Raw genomic sequence first — 22,500 nt, 5'->3', positions numbered from 1 at the left:
GTGTGTGTGTGTGTGTGTGTGTGTGTGTGTGTGTGTGTGTGTGTGCGTGTGTGTGCGTGTGTGTGCACACGTATGGGAGGAATGGGGGAGTGCACGATGACACTAAATCACAGAATCTATTTCTGCCGATCGATAGGACAGTAACTGCAAGTGTCCCTCTGCTTTCCTAATGTTTTATAATAAACTGACAGCCTGTAATAAGGGGGGAGGGAGGTGGCGGGGGTGAGGGAGTGAGGTTTCTCCTCGCATCTATAGCTCGCCCTGCCTTAAATCAGCCCACATGGGAGGAAGGGAGGAAAAGAGGGAAAGAGGAGGCAGAGGAGAGATAGAAAGATGTAAAAGGTTGGTGGTTTATTTTAACCCCAGGAAAACTTTAAGAGGCTGTGCGCTGCAAGCGACAGAAGGATAGTTTGCAGGGCTGTTAAGGCGACAGAGCCGAGCTTTACGGAGTGTAACGTGTAGCGCTCTAACCGAGCAGTGAGTTAAGGTGCACGTTAAATTTCCAGCGCTCTCACGCAGCCGTCAGCGCTGCCTGCGAGCGCGCACGCCGGCCGCCGTGCCGCTGTGTTTCACTTACTGACACCGACTCCAGAAATAAATAGACACCGACACTTTTCTCCTCGGAGTGGCACCAGGAGCACATCGGGGGGCAGATTGGGCTTTACTATCCACAAGATCCAGAAGGGTGTGTGTGCTCGGCATCACCTCAGGGCCAATATGTCAGATCATGTCTCTCTATGGTTTGTACAGAATAGACAATGATTTGCCAAGACAAAGCTGACAGACAGATTAATATGATATCATACATTCAATTGAGTTTTACTTTAAAAGTGTTTTCTTGTTCGATCACAGACTCCTACCTGGAGTTATTTGTCTTTATAGGCGTTCACTGTTTTTGTTACGGCAAACAGGATGTCTGAATATATCAGAAGCATATTCATATTACTTCTACTTTTTCTTTCAGTCCATGTTTATAATGACCCAATTCAACAACTGTGTCAGTAAAAGCAATGCAACTCATTGTGTTCAGATATTATCATATTAATCTCAAATAATTTTGGATGCATTTTTAGTGTTTAATCTACACAGGGTTCTCACATTCACACATTCTTGATAATATTGTACCTGTACGCTCATGCCCAATTCATAATAAATAGAGATGGCTGTTTGCATTCTTGGCAGTAATACTCCACATCCTGATTTTCCTCACCTAACTCACCTTTATGTGCTTTCTTAACCTTATCAGGTCGTTCTAAAGCATTATTGCTAGGGTCCAATCCATGAACAAATACCCCTGCAAAGCAGCCCTCCCAGTCTACCCCTTTACTGTCTGATAAGGACCTTTGGAACCCAGATAAAGAGCCGTTTCCACCTAATCATCACATAAAAACTTCTCCTGGGTTCGATAAGAGCTGAAAAACAGAGGGAAGAGAGGGCCTTTTCGATGGCTATAAACTGAAATGCTAACCTGGAGATACATTATGGAATGTCGAAATCCATCTGGGGTCAGTGTGAGGGAAAAGCTGAGTGGAGCGAAGGGTGAGGGAAGCGTCTCTCGCACCATCGGCAACCTAATGACAACAAGCTGTGGTAGTACCACGTGATAGCCGCAGACAAGGGATCTGGAGCTTTTACCGAGCCTCATTACATAGAATTCCCCACAACGCGGCAGGCGCTGATGCCGGCCTCTTCGTCGTGTTAAGACTTCTGAGGCCGAAAAATCGGCAGGAGGAAATATGAGGTTCATTGCTTTTTCGGCACTCTCCGCCTGCCTGGTTCAGATGATGAAGAAAATGGAAGAAATGTCAAACACGATTAGCTGGGTTTGAGTCTTGTATTCCTGATTATTAGTCTGATCTTTTTCAGAACCACATAGTGAAATTTTATTTTTCATTTTTCTCCTCCCACGTCCTGGGAGGAGATGTTGAGGAACGAAAAATGTGTTTGAAAAACAGATGAGAGCCAAGCATTTTTCCATCATCGGCTGTCTGCCACTGCACTTTGCGAAAGCCATGCTTTCAAACAAAGTGATGAAATAGCACCGCTTATTGTTGCTACATGGGTTCCCACTTAGGAACCAAATACAGACGTTTACAGTCTTCCATGTCTTGACAATTCAGAATGTCGGTGTGGGCTTTGAAATAACTGAGACGATGGCTTGATGCGGGCACATGCATGCACACACACACACACACACACACACACACACACACACACACGCACGCACGCACGCACGCACGCACGCACAAACAAACATGCACACAGGTCAGTGGCTCCCCATCCAGTGGCCTTACCACCAAACTTCCAGCCTGACTCACTCAGCCCCTGCACCTATTATCTTGCATGTACTTAAGTTGTAAGGCGTGCGGGTGTTATATGCTCTATTATTTGGCCGCTGCTACAGGTCTCGGCGGGTGTAAATATTGAACCGTCGCCGCCTCCCAATGTTAATCAATCCCTGACGAATTCCAAATGATTCGGTTTGTTTCAGGAAATGAATATTTGCCGGGCATTATGGGAGGATGGGGCCCGGCGTGCATGAATTAGCAAACTCCCCTGGTCGCCGGCCAGGGATCAGGGCATTGATTCCAAGCAGGCTACGCTGTTGCTTAATTAGGACATACCTGTCTGGGAATTATGTGTTTTCCCTCTCTCTCGCTCTCTCTCTCTCTCTCTCTCTCTCTCTCCCCCACTGTTGGGAAATGGAGGAAAATGAGACGGAGTGAAAAAGGAAAACAACCACCTCTTTTTTTTTTCTCCACCAGAGTTGATCACGTTGTCTGTGTTTGTGTTGTTGTCAGCAGATTGGTGTTTGTGACCTCGCATCGTGTGCACAGTGGGGGCGAAAAAAAAAAAGAAAAGCCCTACCTCTACCACACACTAAACATGCTAATGAGAGACACCGGCGAGCACGGGGATGATGAAGAGTTGGCTGGAGAGAGCGAGGGAGAGACAAAGACACGTGAGCAGCGAATTTGGAAACAAAGGGAAGGGTTGATGAAAGGAGTGTGTTATTTGATTAGTACGACAATGTTTTCAGTGGGATGCAGTCAGGCGGTATTTACCTGATCTAAGTCATTTTGTTCTTCCAAAATTCTGACGAGTAAAATAGAGTTGTTCCGGCTGGTTTGAATATCTTATGCAATAGGGGAAAATGAAGAGATGACTTAGAGCAGCAAAAAGATTTAAAATGGACCGTTCGGAGATGCAGAGACAAACGAGGAAAGCAAGACTCTGTCGAAGGGAAGGTAAAGGAGTAGTTAAAGGAGGAGGTAAAGGAGGAGGTAGAGGAGTAGTTAAAGGAGGAGGTAAAGGAGAAGGTAGAGGAGTAGTTAAAGGAGGAGGTAAAGGAGGAGTTAAAGGAGTAGGTAAAGGAGGAGGTAAAGGAGTAGTTAAAGGAGGAGGTAAAGGAGTAGTTAAAGGAGGAGGTAAAGGAGGAGTTAAAGGAGTAGGTAAAGGAGTAGGTAAAGGAGTAGTTAAAGGAGGAGGTAAAGGAGGAGGTAAAGGAGTAGTTAAAGGAGGAGGTAAAGGAGAAGGTAGAGGAGTAGTTAAAGGAGGAGGTAAAGGAGAAGGTAGAGGAGTAGTTAAAGGAGGAGGTAAAGGAGGAGTTAAAGGAGGAGGTAAAGGAGGAGGTAAAGGAGTAGTTAAAGGAGGAGGTAAAGGAGAAGGTAAAGGAGTAGTTAAAGGATGAGGTAGAGGAGGAGGTAAAGGAGTAGTTAAAGGAGGAGGTAAAGGAGAAGGTAAAGGAGTAGTTAAAGGATGAGGTAAAGGAGGAGTTAAAGGAGTAGGTAAAGGAGGAGGTAAAGGAGTAGTTAAAGGTGTAGTTAAAGGAGGAGGTAAAGAGTAGGTAAAGGAGGAGGTAAAGCAGTAGTTAAAGGAGGAGGTAGAGGAGGAGGTAAAGGAGTAGTTAAAGGAGGAGGTAAAGGAGTAGTTAAAGGAGGAGGTAGAGGCGGAGGTAAAGGAGTAGTTAAAGGAGGAGGTAAAGAAGTAGTTAAAGGTGTAGTTAAAGGAGGAGGTAAAGAGTAGGTAAAGGAGGAGGTAAAGGAGTAGTTAAAGGAGGAGGTAGAGGAGTAGTTAAAGGAGGAGGTAAAGGAGTAGTTAAAGGAGGAGGTAGAGGAGGAGGTAAAGGAGTAGTTAAAGGAGGAGGTAGAGGAGGAGTTAAAGGAGGGGGTAGAGGCAGAGGTAAAGAGGGTCTGCCAATCAGGCTGAACGCTCGAGGTGGAGGTGTGGAGATAAGAGAGAGGCCGACAAACATTGATGGGGGAAAAGCTGGAAACCGGATGGATGGATGTCAAGAAACAAATGGCTGTCTCTGACCTCTGATCTTGGAGCCTGACTAATTGCTGGACCGACGCCAACCTTGTGCTGAGCCAGCTCTTCCACCGGCCATGCCTCATCATGCATCACCAGCTTTTCCTATTAATGGGACGCCGCCAAATGGATTTGGATCCATTTCTCTGATCAGGAGAAAACTGAGTGTATGTTTAGTTTTGGGATTCAGCTTTACCACATATCTGGGTTCTGAGTCCCTTATTTCTTGAAGCGTATCCTAAGTGTATGAAATTATTGTGAAAGTCACTCAAAGTTAACAGCACGTCAGACCACTATCCCAACTCTATTTTCCATCTCAAATCTCGGTTAGTTCAGTTATATGTAAATAACCATTTACCCAGCCCCAGCAAAGTTTGACACGGCTAGTTAACCTTAACTATGCATGGTTTCTAGGAGTTGATGTATATTAAATATGATGTGCTAGTAGGAAATGGATAGGAAATGGATATTTTTGGATAGAGGAAAAAAAATGGTAATCTGGTTTAACTTTCTAGTTTTAAACTCATTGATATTCGTTGAAAAATTGTGCAACATTTCATGTAAAAGACAAACTCTAGCGGTGCCCTTTGCCAGTGTTTCAATGGCTTTCCACCGGCTACAGACTCCAAATTTGGGGAGAATTATTTAGGACAGTAACCACAAATCTGCTCTGTCCGCTGGGAGCACTTACCACCCAGTGCCGGACCGGGCCCCTACACTGCCTCTTCTCCGGGCTTACGAGGGCTGACAGCACTTGCCTCCCTCAATTACATCTGACAGGGCATAACCTGTGGAGCTGGAGGTCTGTGGCAGCAACCCTGCCCTGGATGACTTCCCTCTGACCAACAGCCCTGTGTTGCCCTTCCGTGTGTTCGTAGGGTTGTCAGGTGAAAAATATTCCTGTAGCACCAGCACCCCTACTAAATCAAAGTAATATTGTAATGACAAAAAATGCTCTGTCCTTTACCCGGCCCATACAGTTGCATCATGAGCCACTCTGGTGCGGATGGATAATAGGTTCTTTGCTCAAAGGGACTACAGCAGTACCTTCTGAGCAGGGGTTGACACTAACGGTTTCCCGATTGCCCGAGGCAAGTAAAATGAACACTCGGGCAATTGGAATATGCCTTGTGGCTGTCCTCCCACGACGTGTGTGTGTGTGTGTGTGTGTGTGTGTGTGTGTGTGTGTGTGTGTGTGTGTGTGTGTGTGTGTGTGTGTTGTAATATGTGTTTATTTGAGTGTTTACTTTTTTGTCATTGAGTAGGTTCAAAGAACACTTGACTCCAAAGGATATGGAGCTATATCAGTGCTATAATGATTGTGTGTGTCCCCCAATGTGTGTGTCCCCAATGTACACAAACTTGCTGTAACATCTGTGCAATTTTTTCATACCTTTACTCTGGCAATGCTTTAACATTGACTAAGGACATGGAATTATAAAAAGGTGTGAATAGTTATATTAAATTAGCTGACACCACTGATGATTTTGATGACACATGGCTGTATTTTAGACATTTTGTGGTATGAACTTTAAAACAACAATTTAAAAAAAAAAAAAAAAAAAAAAAAGACTGAGGTCAGACCACAAATATGTGCAAGACAACGTGGGCTTACACATCCCCTCAGCTAACCCTGACCGGGCGCATCTTTCTTCTTTTTTGTGTCTCTTTCACACTCAAACGAATGCAAAAAATGACACGGTCAAACTGCCGCCGTCTCAGAGAGGGTTGGTGATGGAATGGTGATTAGCTCAGCCTTGATAATGCTCTCAACATCTACAAATGGAGTTGTGCCGTCAAAACAGGAATTGTAGTTACGGTTATAACATTAACCTTACTAAATTCCTCAGTATTGCGAATGGGACTTGTACATCCTTTCGTCAAACACCTCACACCGACAAACCTGGACCCGTGCATTGCTGCCTGCAGCTATATTTATTATTATTATTATTATTATATTTATAAAGGTGTCGTTTAAACCAGTATCACACAAGCATCTTGTTGTTTAAGTTTCTTCCAAATCAATCCACATATTGAGCAGATATAAGTGAAAAACGACTGACATACCACTATTTGTAAACAAAATGAACACTATGAGATTTATTATAAGACGCTTTATGATGTCTTCATACTATTTACCGTAAATGTGCAGGTTTTGATTCAGAATGTCCATTTGGACCGGGTCATGTGTGCGGTGTAGACTCGTCACTTCTGTAGTGGTTCGAAATTACAAACTAAGCGTTTACGTGTATATTTAAGTACTTTCTAACCTGGTAGATTTCTATGGATCTGTTCGATTGATATTTTATCTCTTTGGTCCCTATAACTTTGCCGGATTCATGAATATGAAAACAAGTTGTCTACAAAAACTCCTGACCACGGTGAGTCCAATCCACTCGAATGTGTGACTGAGTGATACGTTCAAGATCGAGCGATCCACTGGAAAAATAAAAGGGGAAGCCGTGCAATGTTAATTACTCACAGAAATACCACAACGTTTTTTATATTTCATGGAAATGTCACTTATTGAAATGTAATCCAAGGAAATAAGTCACCACTTAAATTATGTAAGTTCGACTACTTGCAAATCTCTGTAAATACGTAAACCTACGTAAATACGTCATCATTGACGCACACGAGACCCAACATCGCCTTGCATCACTGAGACTGCACATGTACTTGTATACAACAAGGTACCTTATAACAATGACAAGATTTGGTTTAAAGTATAAAATAAACGTTTTTTCTTCAAAAAATGTCATGTAAAAAGAATTTCCCACAGCTAAAGGTAGCAGAGTAAAATGAAAAGACAGAAAGTGTTTGGTATTGACAAGTTCTTCCATAATAATTCTAATGACAAATTAATGTTAAAGTTCCATAAATGTTGTCTGCATTACAATATAGGCAAGTAATCTATTAAACTGAATTTTCCACATTATTGTACATTATTAACAGAAGAAAATTAAGATGTAATTACAACTAACATGTATTTATTATGTTAATAAAAAAATATTTATTATTACTGTTATGAAAAGAAATGACAAAGTTTGCTTTTGTTATTGTTCCCGATGCCGAAAAAAAGACGAAAATCTACGACAAAACAAAAAGCCATTGTCCAAAAAATCCAGTCCTCAAGGTCAGTCACAATATTCGAAAAAAAACAAAGTACTGAAGAAAAATATTGTCAAAAAAACACTAACAAAAAAACGTTCAATATAATGATTTACAGTTTGGAGAATCCAGAAATAAACAATGTGCTACTATGAGTTTAACAGCCGTTCTTAAGAACAAGATCCAGAATGTTTGCACACGTACATTGTGGTGTGTGGATGGGATTGTTTGAGCAGCCACACTGGACGCTCATTGGTTGGGCTAATGAACGGCAAGTTTAAAAACCCCATCCACACACACACTCAAGAGGGGAGCCCTGTCATGACATGTTCCATCTGCTCTTGGCTAATTCCACCTAGCCTCCTTTCCACAATAAACTGATGTCTACTACCGGAGGGCCCTGGAAACGCCACTTGGGTGGCGTGTGGCAGGCAAAACTACCACGGACACAAAATGGCCGAGACAATGTTTTAATTAAAGGAAATAATCTTTATCAGGCTATGGAAAAAGTCTGGTAGAATAAATGGAAATGTTCCAGGAAGAGATTATATTGCAATAACAGAATTGCCAACAAGACAAACTATGTTTTATACAAAATTCCAAATAACGTATGCTGAGCCGTTTACTGGCTGCATTGGTGCATATCACTATGACTCTGCATTGTATAATACAGATATGGGAAGAAAAGGGAAGGAGATGGAGAGAGAGAGAGAGAGAGAGAGAGAGAGGGAGAGAGAGAGGTTGCGGCGCTGCCAGAAGTAGAGACAGGCTGGTATTCTGGTCCCCGGGCAGACACAACTTTGATTTCCTTTAAGAGGCTTCACTTAGAAAGACTTAGCGGCCATGATGCCCCAGAGAAGTCACACACACACACACACACACACACACACACGCACACACACACACACACACACACACACACACACACACACACACACACACACACACACACACACACACACACACACACACACACACACACACAAACACACACACACACACTCACACAACCTGAGTTTCCATTTCCGATACCAATTCAATCCGTTCTCATATTCAAGATTAACTCTGTATTGATTACAATTAACATGGATGTAATTTGTATTAAGGACTCGCTCAGGGGTATGATTCCCGCTTTAGGGAATCAGACATTGACGCTGACGGGGCTAATAGAGCTAGCGATGCTCATAGAGGAGGCTATTCCCGCTCTCCTCCAGCCTCTTGTCCTGTTATTCAGCCAGCGGAGGGCCCCATACTTTCACGCCTCATTTCGTTAACTCCATATTAATTGGCTCTGCGGCCGAGGATGGAGCACTCAGTGTGCGGACGAATGTGTGAATACACCCATACTAATGCGCACGTACACACACACACACACACACACACACACACACACACACACACACACACACACACACACAAACACCTTTTTTACATTCAGACCCAGAATCAGAATCAGTTTATTCCACCAGGTACATTGACATAAACTAGGAATTTGTTCTGGAGAGGTTTGGTGCGTTTCACTACAGACAATTAGCATAAAAAAAACTAAATAATAAAATAATAATAATAATAATAATAATAATAATAATAATAATAATAATAATGAAAACCATCTGAAAAAATTGGGGAATAAAAATAATAAATATAATAAAATGTACAGTAATAAAATGAATACAATAAAATTAAATTGTCAAATATATACAAATAATAAATAAAATACAAAAAAATACAAAAGAGAAACTGTCATTTCTAAAAATATAAAGAATATACAAAATCTGATACTATCTGAGACATCCAAATGCATAGCTGTGCAGACGATATGCCCCCCCACCCCACACACACACACACACACACACAAAAACCTTTACTTTCTGACTACACCTTAAGCCCCACAACCACAAACTGTGTTATTTTCCTTGGAGTCATACATATGCATAAACACACACACACACACACACACACACACACACACACACACACACACACACACACACACCCGCACACACTTATCTCTCCTCAGCGGTGAGATGATATTAATCACTCCAGGTCTAAATCTCTCGCCTCCCCTGCCTCCCCCGCCTCCCCCGCCTCCCTCGCCTTGCCCTCCCTCCTCCTCCCCCGGCGGCTTTGTAAGCCTTCTTTTGTGGGAGATGCGGGCAGCGCCGGAGAACAGGCATCGCCAGGGGCGATACACCTGCCTCAGGTGAGCCTTTCATTATGGATGATGTTTCTGCCAAATTATTTACACCCTTGTCCCCACCCAACCCAACCCACCCCTGCACCTTGACACACACACACACACAACCCCAAACTCGACCACTAACACAAACAGTAATCATACTTTTGTTCTTGTGTGTGTGTGCGTGTGTTATCATATTCATCATTTTCTGTAAAAAAGCAGGAGAGTGAGAGGGATGAGGGAGATATATTAAAGAGAGAGAGAGAGAGAGAGAGAGAGAGAGAGAGAGAGAGAGAGAGAGAGAGAGAGAGAGGATATATGCCCTGTGTGACTCCCGGAAAAGTCTTTATTTTGTTTGCTCCACAATTCAACCCAAAAAAGTTGCCGATACTCAGAAGAATTCCTGGAAAAGCCTTTCACTCAAAGTGAGCCGGTGCCACTGCACAAAGTGTTTTGAGTTGTTGTCCGACTAAAGATATGTCAGACAAACAATAAAAGTTTACACTTGGTATGACATTTTGGAAATGCAGCCGGCTCAATATCTCTGCTTCAGCTGTCAAAACAAAGATTGTGTTGTCGAAGTGTGTGTTTGCTGTCGGCGTGGCGATGTGTCTTTGCAATGTTATTGTTTGTTTCATTTTATTTGTTTGTTGGTGTGTGTGTGTGTGTGTGTGTGTGTGTGTGTGTGTGTGTGTGTGTGTGTGTGTGTGTGTGTGTGCGTGTGTGTGTGTGTGTGTGCGTGTGTGTGTGTGTGTGTGTCGTATCCTCAGAGACAGTGTGTTGCAGACTCATTAGGTGAGCACGGAGATGACAGTCTCCTGGCTACGTCTGACCTCGACTCGCAGACAAGGGAATGGCTGTGGGATTTACACACTAACATGCATGCACATACACACCCCTACACACACACACACACACACACACACACTCTCCTTCCCTTAAATTGCTATTATTCCTCCACTCTAAATCCCACCCCCAGACCCAACACTAGGGGAACTGTCCAACAAATTCCAGCCCCCTTAACGTCTCCCCTCCCACAACATACCATGCAATTATTATCCCTGGCCCCAATCTTCAAAAACAAGTTTCTACTGTTTAAACCAAAACACAAACGCCATCTGAATCCGGAAGATGTCAAAAGAACCTCACCCAGACTGAAGAGCACCAGAAACTTGAGGCAGACAAACTCCCGCTGGTCCAGCTGCAGGGAACGCAGCTTGGCTACCAGCTCCTGGGCGTGGCTCAGCAGGTTGTTGAGCGTCGCCCCTGCCTGCGAGGCGATGACGGCGTAGTCCACCTGAGGCAGAGGGAGGGGTCGGAGACAGACGGAGGGAGGAAGGGAAGAGGGAACAAGGGACAAGAAGAAGACGTTGAGGTTAAAGAGGCGATATTTGTTTTGAAGCATGACGTTGATTTATTCCCTCTTCATTGGAGTTAAGTTCCTGAACAAAATCTTCTTTGCACTATGTTGAAAGAACGGGTGAGTAGGAGAAGAGCCCTCAGAAATATCAAAGATCCTTTTACACTTTTGGGATAAGTCTGTGTCTGCATTTCTTAAATATTGCGGGGGGATTTATTTTTATTTCCCAGTTAATTAATACTCTTCTCTCCACTCATGTGATCAGGACATTAAAGTTGACAGTATTGGTATGTCTGCGAGAGAGATAGAGAGAGAGAGACAGAGAGAGAGACAGAGAGAGAGAGAGAGAGAGAGATAGAGTGTGTGTGTGGGCATGTGTGTGAACATGTGTGAGGTCACAGGCATTACCGTAGTTGTTAAAAGAGCAAAGCAGCAAAAATGCAACTGCAAGTAAGTGGATAGACAGAGAGATAGATAGCCAGATAGATATGGAACAACATTTGAGTCAATATTTAATAAATAAATACCTACATACATAGATAAATAAATATGCCTATGAAATGAATCCTGAAATAAATAAATGACGCAATAAATCCATAAATACATAATATGCATAATAATAAATATAGTTAAATAAATAAATAGATCGATTTTTAATTTTATAAATGACGTTTTTATTTTCATTTCACGGCTAGGGGGAGAGGCCATTCTTTCTTTGCGGACAGTAGATCCACACCTGGGTGCAAAATCCGTGCCCTGGCAGTGGGAGTCGCTTCTGTCGGGACCCGGGAACAGAATCTGTGAGATAACGACGCCCCATTCATTTGCCTGTGAGAAATGTGGCATTTTGAAATAAAAGTGCCTTGAAATAAATATATGTGGAATGATGAAATAAAAGTCCCCTGAAATAAATAAAAATTGTCATTTGAAAAACATCCTTTATAAAATAAAAAACTATTTATTTATTGAACTATAGTCACTCATATACATGTATATATTTATGTTAACATGTAACATTGACTATAATTACCTCATTTATTTATTTCAGGATTTGTTTCATAGGCATATTTATTTGTTTATGTATTTATTTAATATTGACCCAAGTTGTGTTTCATAGGTAGACACACAGACAGATAGATCCAGATAGATGTTATTTATTTCCACTCCTCAGCAGGGGCGTGATCTAACCACACAAGCTCTTTTCCTGAACCTCCAAGTTCTACAAAGCCCCCCCCTCGCACTTCAGGTGCACTTAATATCTGCAGCCGCAGCACATTTGTCTGGGAGGCAAGTCCTTAGCTGCCACTCACAGTAAGCAGGACCATATTAAATTTTTATATTTATTGACAATTCATTACCATAATTGACTTGCGCGGCGGTTTCCAGGGTAAGGAGGGTGTGGATGCGTGCACCTCCTGAAGCTCCGCTAGGAACGGGGGTCCCTGTGAGCGCTACATTTGCAATCAAATTGATTTGGGATTTGGAGTTTATTTATTGTGAATTTGAACTGATCCCACTCACAGTTTTGGAGGCAGGGGGGTAAGCCAAGAGAATTAAAAAAAATAAATTCCCCCAAAAATCATACCTTCCTCCTCCTCAGCTCAACCTCATCTTTTTTCTCTCCTCCCATTCTGTCCTCCCCTTCCTATCCGTCTCTCTGTCAATATCTCCTTCGCTCGCTCTGCTATCGCTCTCGCACTCCTCCTTTTCTCACTTTCAGAGACCGTGAGAGTTATGGCTCGCTGAGAGGCAGACACTACCCCCTTCTGAGGTGTCAATCAATTTACATAAAATCAACTGTGCATGAAATAACTTCATTGAAGGATTGGACTGTTGATGGTAATGCCCTGGGTTATTACCTTCTAGCCTCAAGTAAAAAGACAGAGTTTAAAAAAAAACCCGCAGCATAATGTCACTATAGCAGACTTAGCGCTCAACCCCGGTGACCTGCGTATCAATCAATCAATCAATCAATCAATACTGCTTTAGTATGCCTCCTGGAGATATGCAGAGTAAATAAATGAATAAATCTTCAAATCCTCACTCATCATTGTGAATCTGATAACCGTCACATTAAATATGAATATGGATGCCTGGAGCGGATTGATGCATGGCACGCATTGACGTGTGTAAAGTCAAGAAAGAGCCGGAGAGCACCGAGCGTTCTTCGCCTCATCCGCGGACATTGCCGCGCAGCCGGCCGAGGAGGAATGTCAATTTTGGCACGGCGCCAACGTTTTCATGCGCCGCCAGCCTGGTGTGCGAGAGTTTTCACACTATTCACGCCGAAAAAACTGGATTGGTCGCCAGGGGTGTGAGACCTTGCTAAATCATTTATTCGCTCGGTCCAATCTTTGTCATTTTGGGGGTTTGGCCGTTTTTGATGAGTCACATTGTTTTTGATTGGGTTTGATCCTCAAAGGACAAAGCGAGCGCCCCATTTACCCCTTCAGAAAAATGTAAAAGGCTCGTAGTCGCCCGTCTGTCTCCACTGTCAGCAATGTGAGATAAAAAGGCAGAGATGGAGAAAGTCGGGGGGGGGGGGGGGGGATGTTTGACTGAGAGATAGAGATGAGAGGGCAGAGAAGTAGTGGAATTTAGGGAGTCTGGGACCGGCAGTTCTGCTCTTGCAACTTTGTCGCTGGTTTCCCTGAAGGTCTGAGTGAGTAGGACAAAGGCCTGCAGCGAACATGGAGATGGACGACATTGACCTGAGTCTCGGCAAATAAAAAGCGGGTACAGTATGTGTCGAGGAGTATGTTGAATATATGCGCCAAACCTCTTTTCAGCATGTTCTTTACTTCTCTACATTGATACTTTGCATTTGCCAGTGATTCTTCTCTTTTTCACTGGCGCTGGTCCGTCTCAACTACAGGAATAAGTTCTTACTTCTTCACTTGTTTGTTGCTTTGTCTGACCATTTCACTTCACACGCCCGACAAAGGCTCTGTTGGGCCATCGGATGGAACTGAAGCCGGGGCATGCCACCATAAAGCCCGTCTCCCTGGGGTGTCATATGTCGCCACATTACTCAGATAATCCCCCCCCAGAGTGCACCTGGGCCTTTTGAGCACAGGGAGGCTCAGGCCGGGCTTTAAGCAGTCACGTAAAGACTCAGGAAGCAGGCAGTGGCTCTCCATACGCCCACTGCCGCATTTGCACTTTACATCTAAGCCTTTAGTTCAGTGCATCATGTAAGTAATGCCGATGAGCGCCATATATATAGATGTGTGTGTGTGTGTGTGTGTGTGTATGTGTGTGTCTGAGCGTGTCAATGTTACATCGGTCTAAATATCCCTGGTTGGCGCTGTGCTGTCACCCCTGGCCAAGCAGAGAATAATCGAAGATAATGAACTGTTTCAGAAGCTGTGATACACACACACACACACACACACACACACACACACACACACGCACACACGCACACACACACACACACACACACACACACACACTTAACACACACTAAACACACACTAAACACACACTATTACTCTGCCGCCAACACCAGCTGGTCATTAAGCGAAATATTCAAATACACATGATTGTCGTCCCACACCTCCTCCTCCTCCTCCTCCTGACTTCCTCCTACCTCATCATCTCATCCTGCCTTCTTCTCCTTTCTCGCTCTCTCTCCCCTCTACTCCTCTCCTCATCCCTCTCTCCTTCTCTCCTCTCATCCCCTCATCTCCTCCTCCCTCTGATCCTGGCCTCTCTCCTCATCTTTTCCACTCTGCTTTACTGCTCCCTCCTCTCTCCTCTCCCACCTCTTCAACCTACCCTCTCCTCTCCTCTCCTCTGCTCTCCTCTCCTCCTCTCTCCTCTCCCACCTTCTCAACCTGCCCTTTCCTCTCCTCTCCTCCTCTCTTCCCTGCTCACCCCTGTCATGTGCCACTGCCTCCTTTCTTTCTGTGCTGCTTTCTCTCCTATCCTCTCGTTCTCTCCTCTCGCTCTCTCTCTCTCTCTCTCTCTCTCTCTCTCTCTCTCTCTCTCCCATTTCTCCTCTCGCAGTCAGACACCACAGATCAAATACAGAGGAGCGGAGTGCACTGCTGGGAGTTTGGGCAGCGATGGCGGGGGCCCAGTGCCCTCCATGTGGGAGGAGAGGAGAGACCGGAGGCGCTCTCGGCTTCTCCTGCGCTGGGGAGGTGTTTGTGTATGCGTGGGCGTGAATGACACCATCCCTTCTTTCACCCTGTAGTGACCACTCTCTTTTTCTTACTTATTTTCTCTGCTCCCATCCGCTATCCTCGTCCCGTCTTTGTCATTCTGTTTCTTTCTGTCCCTCTCTCCCCTTTCTTTACTCCTTCGACGCATGCCAGTTTTCGACTGCATACCCCCACTGACTTACGAGAAGCACTACTTCACTGGGTCTGTCAATCTATTGCTGACCTTGTCTTCATTCAGAATCATGAAAGTCAAACAAGCCCTCCCTGTACAGTATACAACACACACACACACACACACACACACACACACACACACACACACACACACACACATACACACACACACGCACACATACACATACACAGACACATACACAGACACACACACACACACACACACACACACACACACACACACACACACACACACACACACACACACACACACACACCACCTAAGATCCTTGCCCTGCTCCAATATTTATGTCTGCATCTATTGTTGAAAAACATTTTGTTGAAGAGCATCATTTTGGAATGCCAGGCTATCAATAATCAATAAATAATGACTGTGCTGACAGCCATGCCAACTGTGAGAGGCATATTCATAATGAGCAACTGTGTGTGTGTGTGTGTGTGTGTGTGTGTGTGTGTGTGTGTGTGTGTGTGTGTGTGTGTGTGTGTGTGTGTGTGTGTGTATCAACCAAAACACAGACAGGCTGAGAACACCTGAGAGTTTGTGTGTCAGTGTGTTTGTGCTTGTTTTTGCTAGGCTGTAAACAAGCAAAAGATTGAGTTTTTTTGTGTATATTTGTCAGGTACCAGGAAAGTCTATATTATGTGTGTGTGTGTGTGTATGGGTGTGTGTATGTGTGTGTGTGTGTGTGTGTGTGTGTGTGTGTGTGTGTGTGTGTGTGCTTGTGTGTGTGTGTGCTTGTGTGTGTGTGTGTGTGTGTGTGTGTGTGTGTGTGTGTGCGTGTGTGTGCGTGCGTGCGTGTGCATGTGCGTGTGTGTGTGTCTGTGTGTGTGTGTGTGTGTGTGTGCGTGTGTGTGCGTGCGTGCGTGTGCATGTGCGTGTGTGTGTGTGTGTGTGTGTGTGTGTGTGTGTGTGTGTGTGTGTGTGTGTGTGTATGTGTGCATAAAAAATTCACATGTTAGGATGAACACACTGCAAACCCAGCGTCCTGATGTTCTGAGGACTCCCAAACAGGGCCTGAGGCATTGACCCCAGGTACCTCCCCCGAGACCCAGAGGCATCTAAATAACACTCTAACACACATTTTCAAGCACTGGATTTACTCACTATAGGAGCTGTAATGCATCAGCAAAAATAAAAGAAAAAAAAAGAAACGTAATTAAATATTCATGTCACAATATTGTAGACCTAGTATAAGCCTTATCTATATTTAATGGGGTGGCGACTCGCGCCGCAGTTGGTCGATCAATCAAAGTTTTGAAGAAGGTAGTGAGTCGTTACATGCGGTTGCGGCCTCACAGGTTAGTTTGAGGCAGCAAGGAGTGGGGGGTCAGGTGGAGATGGTAAATACTGGAAGACGGGGTGGGATTTCAGGGGCTCACCTGCTGCCCGGTCACCAATAGGATGGAGCCCTCCTTGGCGTGCACCACCTGCCGAAAGATGTGGTCCAGGATGAGCAGCTCGCTCCAGCAGTTCTGCAGCAGCTTCATCTGGTCGTCCACCTGGAGGGAGGGCGAGGATAGGCGGAGGTCAGACGCGAGCCGAGCACGACCTCAAAAACAGCAATATTCCTCATGTCGTTCCTCCAAACCTGTCGCCCCTTTACCCCTAACTGAGTAAATGTCATGTTCCTGTGCTCAACTTTTTTCGTGGTGTCTCTAGGATCAGATGACAAAATATTAAAACAAGCAGTATGATCTCTGTTGATTTCATTTGAATTTTCCCATGAATTGACAATTTTATTTTTTTAAATACATTGGAAAGTAAACGGAAAGAGATCTGACTTTTTAATCCCATATTTGCTGGAAGATCAAATAGTGAGACTCAATAATTGATTATAGTGAGCATGAATCACGTCTTGAAAGTCTGTCACACATCCAACATCTTTCTGCATTGCAACTATTTTTGTGAGGTGTTTAGAGCTGGTGATAGGTTGATAGTGCACCACAAAAACTTTTTGTTTTTTACATACATTTGCAAACATGCGCACAAAGACACACACACACACACACGGAGCAGTTTCTCGTGTGAATCTTTGCAGCCTGTGTCAGACACGTTGCTACGTGCCTTATTTGACAATGTAACAAGCTTTATCTGTTTGCCCGGTCCTGACAGTCCCTGAGTGATAGCACCACTAACAATGATTAAGTAGCCACTTTTTCCCGGCGAGCGGCGGCGAGCTCCGAGGCCGAACAGGTGAGTTTGGGAAGCTGACACAACTTTGACGGAGGCTCTCTGTCCTCCACAACAACCCCCTCCATTGTGGCCGCTGGTCGCTTCCCATGCCGGCTGCGTTAATCATTACCCCTCGTAGCCACCCACGCACAGAAAGGCCACATTGAGAAGGGAAGAATGAGGAAAAAAAGTATGGGAGAAAGAGGTTTCTTTCTTCATTTTTGTCCCCCCCCTCCCCAAAACTCCATGCAAACACTTTTCCCAATGGAAGCATTTTCTGGTATCGTTGAGGGACGCTGTGCGTATTTTTCGGCACAGTGAAATCTTGTGTGTTGTGAAATTCTTTGTATGTTTGGGTCGGTGAGAACCGCCTGTGATGTTGTGTACTAAGATCAGCGAGAGCTTGCCAGCGGATAGAGAAGGAATGTGGACCGATGGTGTGACCTGGCAGGTGCAGCACGCTGAACTTTAAAATAAATGACCACTTTGGTAATGTTGACCATTTTGTTGAAAAGATCAGTACCATGGTGTTTATAAACCAATATTCAACACCATCACCTTGAACCAGGTAGCGCTGGTTGCGGCCCGCTCTGGCGACTATCTCTCGCCGGTCGAGTGTGTTATGACCAGATATTCTTCTGTTTACTTTGCGTACAGACACAACAATGACACAGACACAATAAGCCAAATGAGACGTCCCTCTTGTTGCCAAAATCCTTGGAGTTCTTCGTCTAAAATGGTAATTTAGTTGATGTATTGCCGATGTTCCCATAACGTCATGTAGCTGTCCCCTAGCTTTCCTGATAATTCATATCAGTTTTTGGACCATTTGCTTGATGCAACATAACACAACACAACAGACTGGACACAATAAATAGAGTAATTGCCTGGGATGATTCAGTGCTTATATCAGTTCATCGGAGGGGAGACCAGGACATGATACTGTGAATAGGAGCTGGCTTTCCACAGTCTGGAGACAGATCTTCCTGGCGCAGATTTGCTTTCTTGTTTCTGAGAATACTGAACAGGTGTGGTTCTGTTTGTGTGGGTGACTGATAGCGGGACTTTCTGAGAGTGCTTCTGTGATGCCCATGCATAATCATTGCACACTGGGAATAAAACATAACCCAGTAGCGTGTGGTGGTAGTGTGCCACGTTAGCGGGCCACGTATCAAACACTGGAACGCCTTCTGTCTTGCATTTTTCTTTTATCGAGACGGACAAATGACTACATAAGTACAACAGCGCTGCCGTGACATTTTTCACGCCTGACAATGTGATGGACACTCTTCTTTTTCTTCTTATCTGTTTCTCTCTGTCTTTGGCTCTCCATATAATTTTTGTGTTTGGTCCTGGCACCGGAGGCATCTTGAGCATGGGGTGAGAGCAAAATTCAAATGCCATCATTAAAATCATCAGAGTGAGAGGTGGTGGTTGTGGGTGGGGAGGCTCCTAACTGTACTGTAACCCCCTCCCCAATCACTTGTCCCATTCCTCCAAACTCATATTTAAACTAAGGGCCCTGGAAATGTGTTTTAGAATGTGTGCGTACGTGTGTGTGTGTGTGTGTGTGTGTGTGTGTGTGTGTGTGTGTGCGTGCGTGCGTGCGTGCGTGCGTGCGTGTGGCGCATTGGGCTATAGGGGTTCTTGTACGGCCAGCACTCTTCAAAGCCTCCCCTCCCCACCTCCTGCAAGTGGTGTGGACGGTTGTCGGGGTCCTCATCAAAAGGTTGTCCTCGCTCTGCCTGCCTGGAAGCCACTTCTCTGACAAGAGCACCCGGGTCATCAAAAGGGGATGGCGCAAAGGGGATGAAGGGGTATGGGTGGGACAGCTAGCCAAGGGCAGGGGACACCCGCCTTGCTAAGGAGGAATAGTGATAGACATGGGGAAAGACAGGCGGGCGGCGGGGGGGTGGGACGGGGGTGCGGGCGATCAGTTCACTGACCTTTTAACTGCCAGTGACACGAGCTGTTTCCCTGACAAGCTCTTCCTTTGCTCTGTCAAGCAAACAGTGATCTGAGCCTCCTGATCTTTGGAATCTCACAAAATCTGCTGCCTGCCCACTCCGATAGTGCACACTCTCTGACACAGAGGGGGAGGACAGCCTTGCACGTTGTCTTGTGTTTTTCACGCAGGCATTTGTTATCTGAGCCCGCTTCTCAGCGCAGTACAATGACTGCTGGCAGTGCTTAGCTCAGTAAAACATCAGATGTTCGCCATGACCTGATACGGAGCTCTCTCATTTTGATTTCTTCAGGTTGGAACCCTATACAGTTCAAAAAGACAGATACTTAAACCCTATGGGAGCAATAAAAAACAGTTTATTGGTTTATTGTTATTGCACCAAGTCGTTGTTGAAAGTGTGGATAAGATGAGTCTCACACACGCTCATTTTCTTTATTTCAGTGTGAAACAAGCTTCTCATTTCCTAGGTTACATTTACATTTATTCATTTAGCAGACGCTTTATCCAAAGCGACTTACATGAGGCTGGAAACAATCAAAGTAGACATCAACCAACATCAGAGCAACATCAAACTCAAGTGCTCCTGTTTCTAAATGTTTAAATGCTCCTGTTTCTAAAAGGTTACCATCCAACAAGCACTCTGAGACAGCTTGTCATTTAGTACCACTGATTCAATTCAGCAGCTGTTCTGGAAGAGGAGTTATGACTTGCTATCAAATATCTCACAAAATATTATCCACAGCATTTTGGTTTCAATATGAAAGCAGCAGCATAGCAGCAACAGGCCATATCTACACTGCACTGTTCGGACATCCATCCTGTGCAGCCAGTATACCGATGTAGCCAGTGGGGAGGGCTCCCTTTTCACTGCACCTTGTTAAACTGATCCTCCAGGTGTGCCTTATCCTAAAGGAATTATTTGGGGAAAATGTTCGGCTAGCCACAGTTTTATAGAATGCTCTTATGACTAGATGGCCGATAGACATTTGGGTTTTTGAGTGACGAATAAATCGGTTAAAGCGTAAATCGTATTTTCTGCGTGATGTTCTGTATACAGATCATTATCAGTACTCATTTCGAACAAATACAGGATAAATGTGTGATAGAACTTCTTACTATTTCTACCATCTCTCTGGGCCTTTGGACAGACCTCAATCTCTCCCTGGGCTTGGCATTGGTGAAAACTAATTAGGTGGATTTGGTTTGCTGGGTTCTATTAAGTTAAGCTGTGAAAGAGACTACCATCGAAATAGCTTTAAACCGGCCTCAGAGCCCACATTTACAGTTAAGACCAGTTTTTCAAGGTGCGTTCTCTTCAATATTTTGAAATCATCACCAGATTTCGTTCCCTCCCTCCTCCCCCAACAAGAAGAACCCCTCCGACTTGCAGAGGCCAGCGATGAAAAATACATATCCTCCAAGAAACCAATTTAACACCTTTATGATCGTTCAGCAGGGTGGGATCAATGCCCAGATCAATCGCTTAGCCCATAGCTTTTGTTCAAAACCGCCGGCTGAGATTAATGGGGTTTTCCATAGAGAGAGAGAGAGAGAGAGAGAGAGAGAGAGAGAGAGAGAGAGAGAGAGAGATGGTCGGTGGAATGAAAGTGCCAGATGGGGAATGAGAGAATGAGAAAAGACTTGAGGGAAATTGAGAAAATAAAACATAGTGATTAAGAGCTGAAATTCCCTCCATTTCAGGGCAAATGTAAATTAATTGGAAACGGTGCATTCAAACACCCGCCAACAAAAGTAATGTTTATTCATCGACCCCCAGCAACGAGAACAGCAGAGATAATGGTGTGTGGCGTAAAAACAGCCAAATCTTACCACACCACCCACACCACCCACACCCCCTCCCTTTTCTGTGGTTGGTTTTGGTCTAGTGCCATGAGCATTGTTAAGGTTGCTGGGTCTATGCTCTAACAAGAGTACACAGCTGGATCTGATTTTAATAAGTAGTTTCATTTTGATGTGGACTAATGAACGGATTAATGGAATCTCCTTATGTGGAGCCTTAATGAATGGAGGGAATAACAATATTTTTGTCACAGATGGGGCGGGTGGCGGAGGGGGGGGGGGGCATTGTAGAAACCCATTGACGTGTATACACGCCGATTTCCATTTGTGAGCACCCATGTATACACACACTCACGCACACATACACACACAGTACGCACACAATGCAACCATAACTCAAATGCTTAGGCATTTTTTGACAAATGAGGATCACCTCCAGGTGATGTTTGTAGTCTACATCAAATGCTCTCTCACGTGTCTGGGGGTGGTGGGTGTCCTGTCTTGGCATCTGTTTTCCTTTGCACCGAGCAGGGCCAGTTTCCACCTGGGACTGGGCATGAATTCACATAGAACAGCTTCCATTGTTCTTAGAGTGTAACTAACAAAGCTTAATCATGCCGCGCTTGAATACAGCTCACTGCCAGCTTAGTTGGATCATTTAAACACAAAGGATTATATTTAGGGTATCTATCCATCCATCTTTTATCTTTGTATCTTTGTATCTTTGTATCTATCTATCTATCTATCTATCTATCTATCTATCTATCTATCTATCTATCTATCTATCTATCTATCTATCTATCTATCTATCTATCTATCTATCTATCTATCTATTTATCTATAACTATCTAACTATCTATCAGGTGGGGTCTATGGGACAGCAGACGTTAGAAGGGCTGCAGTACAACACACACACACACACACACACACACACACACACACACACACACACACACACACACACACACACACACACACACACACACACACACACACACACACACACACACACACACACGTTTCATCCATGAACCCACAGAAATCTCGCAGCCTTCTTTATCGTGGTGTTCAGTGTGTTCAGGCCTGTACTCGGTGGCCAGCGGTGTGATAAGCAGGCTGGGAAAAAGAGCAGGTGACAAGTGAAGCGGTCAGTGGGGGGAGCGGGGCTACAAGTTGTTGATGGTGTACACAAGTTTTAACTCCAAAAGTTTGTTTGTGAATTTATAATTTCAACCT

The 22,500-nt window shown here is 44.4% G+C and overlaps 1 protein-coding gene across 1 annotated transcript in view; it reads right to left on the bottom strand.

Annotated features, from left to right (window-relative positions):
• nr5a2 (nuclear receptor subfamily 5, group A, member 2) overlaps positions 1–22,500 on the bottom strand; it is a 68,280-nt gene that overhangs the window by 13,417 nt on the left and 32,363 nt on the right. The window contains exons 5-6 of the mRNA XM_080007872.1: positions 16,706–16,825; positions 10,751–10,898 (exon numbers count right to left, since the gene is read on the bottom strand). Of these exons, the coding sequence (XP_079863998.1) occupies positions 10,751–10,898; positions 16,706–16,825 (268 nt within the window). The remainder of the gene's footprint in view (positions 1–10,750; positions 10,899–16,705; positions 16,826–22,500) is intronic.

The sequence above is a fragment of the Zeus faber genome (assembly GCF_960531495.2).
Source record: "Zeus faber genome assembly, chromosome: 1".
Taxonomy (NCBI): Eukaryota; Metazoa; Chordata; class Actinopteri; order Zeiformes; family Zeidae; genus Zeus; species Zeus faber.
The sequence above is the reverse complement of the archived record's forward strand: the minus strand, read 5'-3'. Positions and strand labels throughout refer to the sequence as shown.